Source organism: Peromyscus maniculatus, chromosome X, assembly GCF_049852395.1.
Source record: "Peromyscus maniculatus bairdii isolate BWxNUB_F1_BW_parent chromosome X, HU_Pman_BW_mat_3.1, whole genome shotgun sequence".
Classification (NCBI taxonomy): Eukaryota; Metazoa; Chordata; class Mammalia; order Rodentia; family Cricetidae; genus Peromyscus; species Peromyscus maniculatus.
The window spans coordinates 15969840-15984060 of NC_134875.1; the positions used below are offsets into that span (position 1 = coordinate 15969840).

General features: G+C 36.3%; 1 protein-coding gene across 8 annotated transcripts in view; it reads left to right on the forward strand.

The window, feature by feature from the left end:
- Positions 1-14221, forward strand: part of Atp11c (ATPase phospholipid transporting 11C (ATP11C blood group)) — a 201105-nt gene that overhangs the window by 65435 nt on the left and 121449 nt on the right. For all 8 annotated transcript variants that reach the window (XR_013047942.1, XM_042268650.2, XM_015987375.3 and 5 more), the window contains one exon: positions 14041-14160. Coding sequence is in view for 7 of the 8 variants with exons in the window: in XM_042268650.2 (XP_042124584.1) it covers positions 14041-14160 (120 nt within the window). In the remaining variant the exon portion in view is untranslated. The remainder of the gene's footprint in view (positions 1-14040; positions 14161-14221) is intronic.

Consider the following 14221-nt stretch of genomic DNA (forward strand, 5'->3'; position numbering starts at 1 on the left):
AGCTGCAGTTCTTACATGAGAATTCCATGTCCATCTCACAGGTATGCTAACATGGGCACAGTGTCTGTCCAGGTAAAAACATATATCAGGCCTTTTCTGACAAGCCTGAGCAGGGGCCACAGAGCACAGCAGAAGAGTAGGGGAAGAGGTTGGCTTAGCATTTAAAAGCACTTGATTTTTACAGAAGACCTGGTTCAATTCCCAGCACTCACAAGGGGGTCGCATTTATCTGTAACTTACAATAATCCATAACTCTGATTCCAGGGGATCTGATGCCATCTTCTGACTTCTTCCAGTCACCCAACACGTACACAATGCACACATACATGCAGGCAAAACACCTACACATATGATAAAGTGAATAAATCTAAAAAAGAGTGAAAAAGATTGGGAGAAAGTGGTGTTGGATATAAGCAAATATGACAGAAGAAAAATCTCTGTGCAGTTCTTCAGTAAAATGTTCAGTTTTGTGGTCATGGTAGCCTCTTTGGCTTATTTGGAATTTTATGTGAACAAATAGCTTTCTTTCCTGACCCCCTGTAGTTGTCATTTCAACATATTGTCTTCTTCCTTTTCCATACCACCCTGTTTAGTATCATAGGAGCAAATTATTACTGTGACCAAATAGAAATAATACTTGGATTTTAGTAGTGCTTGGCTTATATCAGGAACAAATGTTTTGTATTTATAAGCATTCTGTACTTAGGATAAAAAAAAACACTGAAAACAAACATACTAGTCTTGTTTTCCATTTCCTGTAAGTCAAAGTAATATAAACCTAATCTGATTTTCTTCATAAAAACAGCATTATATTAAGGATTATTTCTAGCCTAATTCCTGACTTTCTAAATAGAAACAGCCTTAGCTACCAGTTTTAATCAACTGTTTAATCAGCTGGATATGATTAATCTGAACACTGCCTGGGATAAAATTGTTTAAAGTCTATGTAAATAAATTAACAATAACCAACAATGTGAAAATATGTTTGAAGCACTAAAACGTCACTATACAATGTTGCTATTGTCACAACCACTGCCTTGTTTTTTTCCAAAAATAATCAGAAGGATTTTCTTTAAATTTTAATTAGTATACATGTGAGTATGTGCATACATGCCCACAGAGGCTAGAGGCGTTGGGTTCTGCTGGAGCTGGACCTACAGATAGTTGTGAGCTCCCTGATGGGGGTGCTGGAAACTGAAATTCGGTCCTGGAAGAGGAGTATGCTCTCTTAACCTCAGAGCCATCTCTCTGGCTCTTTAATCAAAAGAGGATTTCTTTGGGTTAAGTTTAACTGGTATGTTTGAAGATACTTTAGTAGAGACTGGCAATTAACAGCTTTTTGAGAAATTAGCCAAGACTTTGTTGTATATTTTGTGTAGGGAAGATTTTATAGAACAGAGCTGGGTGTGGTGATACAGATCTTTAATCCTAGCACTCTGGAAGCAGAAGCAGTCCGATCTCTGTGAGTCAAGGCTAGCTGATCTACATAGTGAGTTCTAGGACAGCCAATGCTATGTAGAGAGATCCTGTCTCGACCCCCAACAGACAAATTTTATAGAACAGGTTATTAGTCTTTTGGCTTGGTTTGTCCTTAGAGAAAGTAATGATGAGCCGAATATGGTGGCACATACCTGTAATCCCACCACTTCAAAAGTGGAATCAGAAGGATCAGGAGGAACTCATTGTCATTCTCTGCTTCCTAGCAAGTTCAAGACCATACTGGGTTACATAAGATTCTGACAAAAGAATAAGAAAAGAAAATGATGGCTGATGAGTTCTGAAGAATGATTATAAGTAGGTAAAGAAGTGATAGGAATATTCTGTGCTGAAAGTTGCAATGGAATAGAAGCTCTGAGACAGGAAGGGGCCTAAGGCTCACTTGTAATAGAAAGAAGACTAATGGGTTGTAACAGAGAAATAAAAAAGGTGAGGTAGGTAGGTATAAGGCAAGATGTGAAATTAGACAAGGAGAGAACTAGACTATGTGTAAGACCTTGCAGGATTGATTAAATTTTTTAAGATTGATGTGAAACCATTATCAGTAGGGTTGGAGGACTGGTACAGTCAGGTTTGCATTTTGTAACTATTGTGTGATACTGGCTGTGTCAGCTTTTACTGTTGACATTTACCTAATTTTTTTCTGAGTCTTTGATTGTGAGCAGTCTCTCCCACAATAAGCTGTTTGAAGACAAATACTGTATAAAATCCATCACTGTGTTTCCAGTGCCTTGTATATACTAGAAGATCAGTTAATACAGGTTAATGAATCTATTAACAACATTAGTAAACTTATCTTGTGCTGGGAATATCATGTCATATCTTATCTATCTAATCTATCTATCTTATCTTATCTATCTATCTATCTATCTATCTATCTATCTATCTATCTATCTATCTCAGTAACAGGATCTGTGCCTACTATACATAATGCCCTGAATTCAATCCCCAGCCAGTAGACAAAAGAGTTACTTTTGAAAAAAAATTCACACAATATAAAATTAACTATTTTGTTACATTTGTTGTGTATATAAGCCACAGTGTGTGTAGAGGTCAGAGTACAATTTGTGGGAGTCTGTTCTCTCCTTCTACCATGTGGGTTCAGGGAATCGAACTTAGATTGTCAGGCTTTGCCAGCAATGTCTTTATATGGTAAACCATCCCACCAGCCCAAAATTAACAATTAAGGCAAACACTTTAGTGTTATTTAGTAGTGTGAGGTTAGAATATATATCTCTTTTTTTTTCTGTGTTTCCTGGCTTTTTCTCTCCAAAGTAAGTCATGAAAATTAATCTTCTTTCATCTTTATGTCTTGGAGCTAGCACATGTGTTTTTGAAAATTATTCTTTATTTTCAAATATTTAATCTCTTCCTTGCCCTTGAATTATTTTATTTTAGAAAGTCTTGGCTGAATCAGGTGGCCAAATTGTACGACTGAAGCTGCATTGCAAGATTTCAGTGCTATATATGTCTATAAATGTTATTCTTAGATGCAATCATCTAGTCAAGCTTTATGCAAGTTACAGACAAAGACTCCAGTACCAGGGCTTTCCCAAGACACACAGATCAGAAGGTAATTAAGATCAAGGTCTTCTGGTATCTTGCCTCTCATAATTGAACTTTAGAAGCAAAAACCTCTACTTGGGCTTATGGCCAAATACTTTACTTACCTACTTTTGCTATATAAAGATAGAAACATCAAAATTTTACCATTTATCTTACTTCATATCTTTGAATGCTTTGCCAGTATGGCTAATTGTGGATGCTGTGTGTTTTTCCTGCCAGTAGAATCTAGCATAGCTATAGCCTAAATGTTTGATGCAGTAAAAACTGAAGTAGGACTTCCCAAACCATATATTAAATGTGATGCCATGGTGTCTTCTTTAGGGAGAAAATCCTGTAGTCAAATGATCATGGGAAAGTCTAATTTACACAAAGTTAAAGTGGTTCCTTGTAAACTTTTAAAAACTTTTACTATGTAAGTATGCATTGTGGAGCCAGGAGAGGGGGTTATGGATTGGGTTTGGTCCTTCTATAAGGAAACATTATTGTTAACTTGTTCCATGTAATGCATTTTGGGAAAAATTGAATAGTGCATTCTGTTATTTTTGACGATTTATATTTATTGTGGGTTCCTAATTGGCAGTCCTCAAAGACATTGAGATCTAACAAAGCAAGCAGGTATATTTTAAAATTTACAAATTATTATTTATTATGTATTTAATGTGTTCTTTTTATGCCTCAGTATAATACAAATTGTCTCTTTTACTTCAAAACTTTTGCTGATTTCTGTAAAATCCAAGCAACTTATAAGAATAATTAGTCCTAGGGCTGGAGAGATGGCTTAGCACTTAAGAGCTTTGGTTGTTCTTCTAGAGGACATGTGTTCAATTCCCAACACCCACACAGTAGCTCACAGTCATCTGTAACTCCAGTCTCAGGGGATCTGGCAACCTCTTCTGGCATCCACTGCAGGGCACGTACATGGCGCAGGGAGAACACTAGTATACATAAAAGTGAATTTTTTTAGATTTTTAGAAAAAAAATTAGTCTCTTGGACTGGAGAGATGGCCCAGCAATTAAAAATATTTTCTGCTCTAGCAGAGGACCAGGTTTAGTTCCCAGCACCTCCATGGTGGCTCACAGCTATCTGTACTTCCTGTTATTGGTGATTGTTTGCCCTTTTCTGGCCCATGTAAACACCAGGCACATGTGTGGTATATATATATATATATATATACCTGAGGGCAAATACTTAGACACAAAGTAAAAATAAATATTTTTAATTATTTATTTCTATTTTATATGCATTAGTGTTTTGCTTGCATGTATGTCTGTGTAAGGGTGTCAGATCCCCTGGAACTGGAGTTAACAGTTGTGAGCTGCCATATGGGTGCTTCGGATTGCACCCAGGACCTCTGGAAGAGCAGCCAGTGCTCTTAACCTCTGAGCCATCTTTCCAGCCCATAAATCTTTTTTTTTTAAAGAATAATCAGATCAGCTATGGTAGTACACACCTTTAGTATCAGCAGCACTTAGAGGGCAGAGACAGGTAGAGCTCTAAAAGTTAGAGGTCAGTCTGATTGGTCTACTAGTGAGTTCAGGCTATCCAGGACTGCGTAGTAAGCAAGCCTCTGTCTCACAAACAAGAAGGGGGACAGGCAACCATTTAGTCTCTGTCCTGCACAGCAACTTCAAAAACTAAGCTTTGGAGAAGGTGAGGGAATATAGAGACAATGGCATTAGTTCTGGTACAGTACTCAAGTGATTGTGTACTCTACCACAAAGGGGGAAAGTAATTACTAATTTTGCTACCAGAGTATCAGATCAACAGTTGTAAAAGACTAATGTGTGTGTTTTGGACAACAGACTTCAATCAAGGGCTCCATCTAACACAGCGGCATTACCCAAGCTAAATCTGTGCTGGCCCTTTGTTCACATGAGTAATTTAGAGTCATAAAAGGTAATCTCTGGCTATTCAGTTAATGCTATTATAGGTAATCTTTAGTTTATGTTACCTTTTTTAGAGATAAGGAAATTAAGTCAAGTAACAAAAAACTGTTTTCTTCAGGTTTCATTCTGAAAAAAATACAGACATAAATGTTTCCCAAGAGCATATTTTCTTTGGTTTTGTTCACTCCATATCTTGTCCCCAAATCCTTCACTTACAGGAAAAATTGCTTTTTTCAAGAACAGACTTTTCTTTAATAAAAAACTAATCAAAGAAGTTGACTGTCACTGGCTATCTTTTGTGAGTCAGATTCCAGAGAGATGGATTCTCTCTCTCTCTCTCTCTCTCTCTCTCTCTCTCTCTCTCTCTCTCTCTCTCTCTCTCTCTCTCTCTCTCACTGAGCTACTTCTCTCTCTCTCTCTCTCTCACACTGAGCTACTTCTCTCTCTCTCTCTCTCTCTCTCTCTCTCACTGAGCTACTTCTCTCTCTCTCTCTCACACTGAGCTACTTCTCTCTCTCTCTCTCTCTCACTGAGCTACTTCTCTCTCTCTCTCTCTCTCTCTCACACTGAGCTACTTCTCTCTCTCTCTCTCTCTCTCTCTCTCTCTCTCTCTCTCTCTCTCTCTCTCTCTCTCTCTCTCTCTCACACTGAGCTACTTCTCCAGTCAGGAACATTATACCTAACTTTTGGGAGATGTTACAAAATAAGCTGATAATAGCCAGAATATGTTATCTTATTAATTACATTTACAAATTGGACTTCTTTTTTTCTAGCTGGTTTGCTTTCTGTATATTTAGCAGCTAGACTCAAAAATATATCCATTTGGGTTTACTGGAAATACTCCAGTATATATATACTGATATATATACCAGTAGAACTTTCTAGGAAATTTTATACCACTTTTGCAATAATGACACTGAAATATGAAACAAAACCCCGTTCACACCATCATATATCTCTTTCCTCTCTCTGTACTCTAGCCAGAATTTTTCTTGCACTGTAATTTTTTTTTTCTTTTTTGACCTAAAAAGTATTCTTGAATGAGAATTTATCTCTTATAGGTAATAATATTGACTGAAGGTACCTCCCATACCTGATGGCTGTTTTTGCTAGATATTGCTGTTTGCTGCTGAGATATAAAACTCTCATACCTATAATGAGATCTCTAAATAAGGAGAATTTTCCATTCCTAAATAAACTTTCTACAGAAACTATTTTCTTAGGCCTTACATGTGTTTTGTACAAATTTTTGAATCTTTAGAATTAGAGTCATTTTCTTGAGGAAAACCTCAGTGATTCATAACGAATACCTAGATTGTATCTCAAACTATTCACAAGTCTAAAACTAAAATTTCAGTTAAGCTAGGCAGTAAGCTGAAGCTTTTAGTTAAGCTAGGCAGTAAGCCGTAGCAGGTGTGTATCTACGTGAGTTTTAGGCCACCCTGGTTCTGGGCCAGCCAGTGCTCTATAGTGGAACCTAGTTTGAAAAAAATCAAATGTGTCCTGGTGGTAGTGGCACATGCCTTTAATCCCAGCTCTTTGAAGGTAGAGGCAGGTGGATCTCTGTGAGTTCAAGGCCAGCCTGGTCTACAGAGCAAGTTCCAGAACAGCCAGGACTGTTACACAGAGAAACCCTGTCACGAAAAACAAAACAAACAACCAAAAATATCAAATGTGTGTATGTTTTAGTTTAAGTCTAGTGAACTATCCTAAGAAATGTAATTGTCATTGTGGTTTGTTTATTTTGATAGGGATTAGAGAAAGGAAAAAAAAAAAAACTTCCCAAGATGAGAAAAGAATACGGTGCTGTGCCAGGATATTGATATTTGGGGGAAAAAATTGATGCTTGAAGTGATATTGCCAAGGCAAATTAGCATCCTTAGAGAAAAGTAGCAGACCCATATGAAGTGGCACAATAACAGAGGGCTGACCAGAGTGCTGCTTCCAACTGACTCTTTTAGGTCCTGTAATGCTGCCCTTGGCACCTCCCACAGAAGTATATAAACTCCTTAAACCAAAATTGGCTTTCATCCTAAGTTCCAGAAAACTTTGCAAGGATCACAAGGATTGGGACAACTTCTTAATGACTTGCAGCCTTTTCTCTACAATTTAGCTACTTTTCTGTTGGAAAATTTGAAGTCAGTATGCAGATGGCCCCATCTTTTCCTCCCGCCTCTGAGGTTTGTAATCTGTATTTTATTCTGTTTTCTTGTTACCCAGGTTTGCTTAGCCCAGGAGCCTTCTTATTGCTTTCTCTTTGTATGTGTATTCATCCATTTTCTGAGGGTATTCATCAGTGATTAGCTGGATTGCCAGCTTCTTTTTCTCCGATTTTAGGACTTAGTTACCTTCCTATTTAGAGCTTCAAGATTTATTAAGTGTTTAGAATGAAAGGTGGTATACAGATATGGGTAGCAAGAACAAAAGATAACTTTGTCACCTTGAAAAGACATGTTTATGTATGAGTTTTGTCAGGCTATATCTAAGTTATGAAAGATACTATTAATAAAGTTAAGTTGCTGTGTACCGTTAGGAACTTTGGGAGACACAGGCTACATTCTTTAAATAAAGCAACCTCTGATTCATTTTTTAAATTCCTGTTAAAATTGTGAATCACAAGATGCTTACAGCATTTTGATCCATAGACTCTCTTAGCTATCTTTTAGGAAAGCTGAATTTTATTTACATTTCTGTAGCTCTGAGTTACTTAGGGTGAGGACATAGTGTTCATGGTATGGGGACACTTAGGGTTGGTTGTTTCTGGTGAAATTGAACTATTCAGCACAATACCTAATATCATGAGAGTCCAACTGAAAACTTCCAACAAGGTGTTGTTCTTATCTAGGCTCTCATGTTCTTTTTATTTTATTTTATTTTATTTTATTTTTAGGTATTGTGCCTGCAGATTTTGATGTTATTTGTATAGAGCTAAAATAGTATTACCTATAGCAGTTTTTTTTCAGTTATTATGCTGCCAGTAGGTAATGCCCAAGTTTGTATCTACATAAGAATTTCATGTGCTTAATTGTGTTTTGATGTTTACAAATTTCAGTAAATATTGCCGGGCGGTGGTGGCGCACGCCTTTAATCCCAGCACTCGGGAGGCAGAGGCAGGCGGATCGCTGTGAGTTCGAGGCCAGCCTGGGCTACCAAGTGAGCTCCAGGAAAGGCGCAAAACTACGCAGAGAAACCCTGTCTTGAAAAAAAACAAAAAAACAAAAAAAAAAAAAAAAAAAAAAAAAACAAATTTCAGTAAATATGACCATAATTAAGCTCTAAAGGCAAAACCAAATAAAATATCCCATCTAGAAGTTTGCTTTACTTCTTTCTTCTGGTAAAGGAGGGAGAAACAGCTTGATTACTTAAGAAGTTGCAGTAAATCTGTGGTTGGTATATAAAATGAATTTAGAAAAAGTTTTAAAAAAATTCAAATAGTCTTTAAAAAAAGAAGTTGCAATACAAGCAAAATATGAAATGTACGTTCTTAAGATTCATTTTTGCATTATGACTGTAAATTAGTGTCAGGATTATTCACCTTAGTTTGTTACAATGGAGTAAGCTTGGAAATCTCAGTTAATTGACCACTGAACACATTATAGCAATTTTAACCAAGAAGCTTAATACACTGCAGTTATTCCCTGGCACTGTACTGTTCTCCTCCCTGCACTGTTCCTCACAAATCCTAGGATAGTATTCTGACTTTAGGAGGCTTTTAAATAGGTGTTTTAACTTTTGATCAAATGGTTTTTTTTCAGCTTTGAGATAATTTGTGATTTTCAGACTTATTGTGCAATTAAAAAAGTACTAATGCTTTAACGAAGAAAATAGCATTGGGTTGGAGTGTGAATAGTATAAAATCATTTCTATGTCTTCAAGTTTTTTTAGTTTAAGTTATATTTATTTATTTTATATGTATGGGTGTTCTGCCTGTATGTATGTCTGTGCATCAAGTGCATTCCTGGTGCCTGGGGAAGTCAAAAAAGAGGACGTCAGATTTCCTGGAAGCTGCCCTGTGGGTACTGGAATAGAACCCAGGCTTTATGGAAGAGCAGCTAGTGCTCTTAACTGCTGAGCCATCTCTCCAGTTCCTTTCAAGTTTTAATTAGTATTTTTGCCCACTTTTATTAATTATAGGAAATCAGAGAGGAAGGATCTCCAATAGAAACAATTATGTAATTATCAAGGATAACATCTGCTAAGGTTATGTGCTGATAATACAGATAGCTTTGCATTATATTAATGCCTGCAAGTTTTATTATTAATGGTATGAGTGGAAGACTAGTCACATACAAAATGAATTAAAGGATAATTTAAATTTGTGGGCAGTTTAAATATTTGATGGTAATTTTTTTGAGTTTTTTCATGTAAAAGCAAATTGTTTTTAACTATTGTACCCTGAAAAAATGCAGGCAGGAGTATGACTACTATGTTGAAAATTTGCAGGATGATAGTTGACAGTAATCAGTTTTAATACAGTCTGCTAGCAGTAATTTTCAGGTCTGGCTGTATAATTTTTTTCACCTGTAAAGTATCCAGAAAAATTGAATAGTAAGCAGTAGGCCCATGTAACAATGTGAATGTAAAGGTGATACATGGTCAAGATTAATACTCACAGATACATGTCTAAGTAATACATTTGTTTGCCAAACTTGAAAAGGATGGAGAGGGAGGCTTTGTGTCCACTCCATTGTTAGCTTTTATAGTAATAATATTGTATTGAGGTCCTTAGTTTTTTAGTTATTATCCAGTCGAAGGTCTGGATGCAATCAAGAAACAAATTATACTTCCAGTAGCATTTCTTTTTTAAAATAATATCAAAGACATGGGCGAAAGGTGGTCATAATTAAGAATAGCATTTTGCTCTGGCTTTTATTGAGTGATTATTTTTGGTATAAATTGTGTGTGTGTGTGTGTGTGTGTGTGTGAGAGAGAGAGAGAGAGAGAGAGAGAGAGAGAGAGAGAGAGAGAGAGAGAGAGAGAGAGAGTGTGTGTGTGTGTGTGTGTGTGTGTGTGTTTTAATGTCTAGGCACAGGGAGGTATTTTTGTTTGTTCGTTAAGATGAGGTATCTGTATCGCCCAACTGGCCTGGAATTCCCAGTCCTCCTTCCCAAGAGCTGCTTCAGGAAGGTGATTTCTTTATCTTGAGAAAGAAATTTAAGTTTCATTCTCTGATATATATATGTTTTAAGTATAATTTTAGTGGTTTTACAGTTATAAGAATAATTTTTGGGACTGGGGAGATGGCTCCGCGGTTAAGAGTACTGGTGGCTCTTTTAGAGGACCCAGGTTCAATCCCCAGTACCCACATGGCCTCTCACAACTGTCTGTAACTCCAGTTCCAGGAGATATGGTACCCTCACATAGACATACATACAGGCAAACACCAATGTACATAAAAATAAATCTTGAAAAAAATAGTTCTTAAGTAGTGTGTCATGTGTCAGCAAAATAGAGTTGGTACTAGCCTATTTCACGGTTAAACAATAGTATTCCTAGAGACATTTAGATGGGACTCAGTCCAACACAGGATGGACTCAATCAGTGACAGGAATTACATACTCCTAGACCAAGACTACATTGTCTTCCATACAAAGGTGATTGTTTTTTAGTGTTTCCTTCTTGGATTTCTCTGCTTTGGCAAAAGCACCTATATTATTCAAAATTATAGGAAGTAACACTACAGTTTAACACTCTACATTGGCAACAAATGGAAAGATACAGTGAATTTATATAAATTCAGAGTTGTCATTTTTTATTTCATTTTTACATTGCACAGTTGCAGGAAATGCAACCAGACTCCAGTGTCATCATAATTAGATTAAAACAGGCATGGAAAAGACACCTGCTTCATATCACCCCATCTCCAGTCCTCGGGCAGCTTCACCTTCAAACCTTCCCTAGAGTAAAAGACCTACTTTGAAAAATTTGGAAAGTGGATATTATACAGCTTTTTCCAGGCTCCATATTACCATTTAACAACCACTTCTAGGATCTGTACATAAATACACACCTACTTGCACATAATTTCAATCCATTTTCTTGAATTTATGGAGATAGATATTACTTAAGCCTTATTTAACAGAGATCAGAGAGGTAATATGTGTGGGGGAACCTCTTAGTAAAATTGTAAATGTCACTCAGCTGTAGAGGATTCATAAAAACATGTGCCTGAAAATTATACTTTTTCTTTCTAGGACCAAAGAAGTTGAAGACAATTTAAAATTGAGAAAGTGCTAGTTCATTTTCATCTTAAGCTAATTAGTAGCCACTATAGAGGGAAGAAGGTATATTGGCAGTGCAAGAAACATCCCGCTCCACTGACCCTCTCTCTTTCCTTTTCCTGTTCCTCATCCCTCTTTCTGCTTTAATTTTTATTTATTTTTATTTTCTTTGTGTGGGTGTATTGTCTGCATATGTATGTCAGTGCACCATGTACACAATCTAGGGCATTAGGGCAGGGAATGAAGAAACAACAGACACACATACAGAAAATCTGGGTTGGGTGGACTGTGCACTCTGGTGCAGACACACCAACAGCAGCCACCAACCAGGAAACCTGCCATATTTATTTTATACATATGAATTGAGGAGGTGGGTTTGTTGTATACCGCTGAATGAGGAAGCAGGTTTAGCTGATGTAGTAGGGAGTGGGTCACTATAGGGAAGCAGTCTCAGGCTGCAAACATCCGGGAGGAGGAAGCTGCAGTAGACATTTTCTGCACACACTATCAACATCCCCACATGTACCGGGGAAGGAAGGCTTTGTAATTTCTCTGAGCCTGACTCAGGGAAAGCTTTGCCAGTCACATTGGTCTGAGGCAGTGGGATACTTGACATGCTAGCTTGCGTAAAGAACACACATTCAATTAGGACTTCCTCTACTCCCCACAGTTAACCTTTACTTACTTTTTAAAAATGTGTTTATTTTTATGGTGGTGGTAATCGAACCCAGGGTCTTGTATGTGATAGGCAAGCACTCTGCTACTGAGATAAACACCAAGCCTGAGTTTCTCTGTTAGTGTTTTCCAATTATTTTTGGTTGACTCTACAAAATTTGAAGGCAGTGTCTTATTAATTATTTCATAAGCTTAAGTTAAAAATAGCAAAACAGAGATGCTTTATACTCAGGGTGATTATTACTTTTTGGGGTAAATTTTACAAATAATATCTTCACAAGACACACAAATGCAGACAGCAATATATACAAACACAGTAGACATTTGGAAAACTGAAAATTCTAAGTAGTTTTTCTTTTAACATTATTTTAAAGATTTACATATTTGACATTTGAATAACTCACCAAAAACTCCTTGTGGCTAGTATTTTAAAATATTGTAATTGAGGAATTATCATTAAAAAATAAGAATGAGGATCTAAGATACTGGTTTCCTACCAGTATAATTAGAAACTGTTTCTAATATCTATCAAAAGACTATCTTGTATATATAATAAAATGTATTCTATTCTAAGCAAAGAGAACAGAGGGCTGAAGAGAGGGTTCATTGGTAAAGAGCACTGCTGCTCTTCCAGAAAACCCAAGTTTAGTTCCCAGCACCCAAATAGCAGCTTACATCCATCCATAATTCCAGCTACCGAGGATCAAGTCTCCTATTTTGGCCTCCTTGGGTACTGTGCAACAGACATACATGCAGACAAAACACCCATACATATAAAATAAACATTTTAATTTTATTAAGAGAGAGAACCGTGAAATCCCAGAAAGTTTTACATACACTAGAGCATTCCTTTGGATCTTTTAGATACAGTGAGTCTACTTTTAAAATATATAAAAGAAGCACTAGAAATATATTGTCTTAAGTGAGACTTTAGGACAATACAATTCTGAGAGATCACAAGGAAACTTTCATATAAAGGCAAAGAATCATAGTTTCTTTGCAGAAAAAGGTGATCACCCCATTAATAGGATTTCTGACTTACATAGTTATAAGTAATTATTTCAAGTTTAGAAATAATTTGCATTGTGTTTTCTGTTCTCTGATATGTTTGTTGACAAGAAGATCCTCAGAAGTTGTATAATAATTAAATAATCCCAGTCTAACTTTTTCTAAATTAACATATTGTTGTAAAGATAATAGTTGAGCTTCATTTGGACTGTGGGTGAAATAATATGGCTGGCAGTAAAAAATACAGTGTTGTTTCTTTAAGATGCTATCCCAAATTTCACTAGCATAAGTTTACAGTAGATTGATTAATTTTACCATGTATTTTAGGAGAAACAAAGAATTGCAGTTACTTACTCAACTAATTAAATGGGATCCAGATAGCCATAACCCCTTTTTATATGTGCAATTGTTTTTGTTTTGAGGTGTTTTGTTTTGGGAGGTTTGTTTGTTTGGTTGGTTGTTTGTTTGTTTGTTTGTTTGGTTCGTTTTTAAGACCAGGTTGGCCTCAAACTTGTGGTAATACTCTTACATATTTCTATACATGTGTGAACTACCCCTCAACCTATTATGAACCCTGCTTTATAGGGGATGAGAAGATGAAGAATGACAATTTGAGGAGTAAAAAAAGAGTTTAAGTAGATGGATGTGTCTAGGACTTACATAGTGATTAGAAAATTATTGTTTGGGGAATTGAATGGGCCTTCATAAGAGATAGACAAAACTTGTATCAAAAATCTCTCCAGGTATTTATTTATTATTCAGTCTTCTTTCTGATGATATCAGTTTAGTTAAAGAAAATGCATGGAGAAGACTAAATGCAATTACTTTCTTCTTTGACGTATCCATCAGAGTATCAGAGTAAAACACACTTTACATCTACTTTTTTCCAAGAACCTTTATTATTAAATTATCAGCATATCAGGGTGCCATATTTTGAGGTGAATTTCTCCAGATGCCTCAGATGCTTTCTTTAATTAGTATATTATTATAGAATTGTACTGTTAGCTTTACACCAGTTGGTTCAAACAACAGTTTTGCTAAGTCAACAGCTAAGAGATTTGTGAATTTTAATTCCTTGACAGGATTTTTACCTTTCCTTGCTACTCTGACTCCCCAGAATTCTAAGCTTGGTAAAAACGGAGAAATATGGTGCAAAGCTGACTTTCTCCTTCTTTCTCTTGGTTAGTGTGCTGGAGAAGAGAAACGAGTTGGAACACGTACAGTATTTGTTGGCAATCATCCCATTTCAGGAATGGAAACTTATATTGCACAAAGATTTTGTGATAATAGAATAGTCTCATCTAAGGTAAGTTGTGTTTCTTTTTTAAACTCATTGGATGCTCATATAAAGTTGCATATTTTTATTC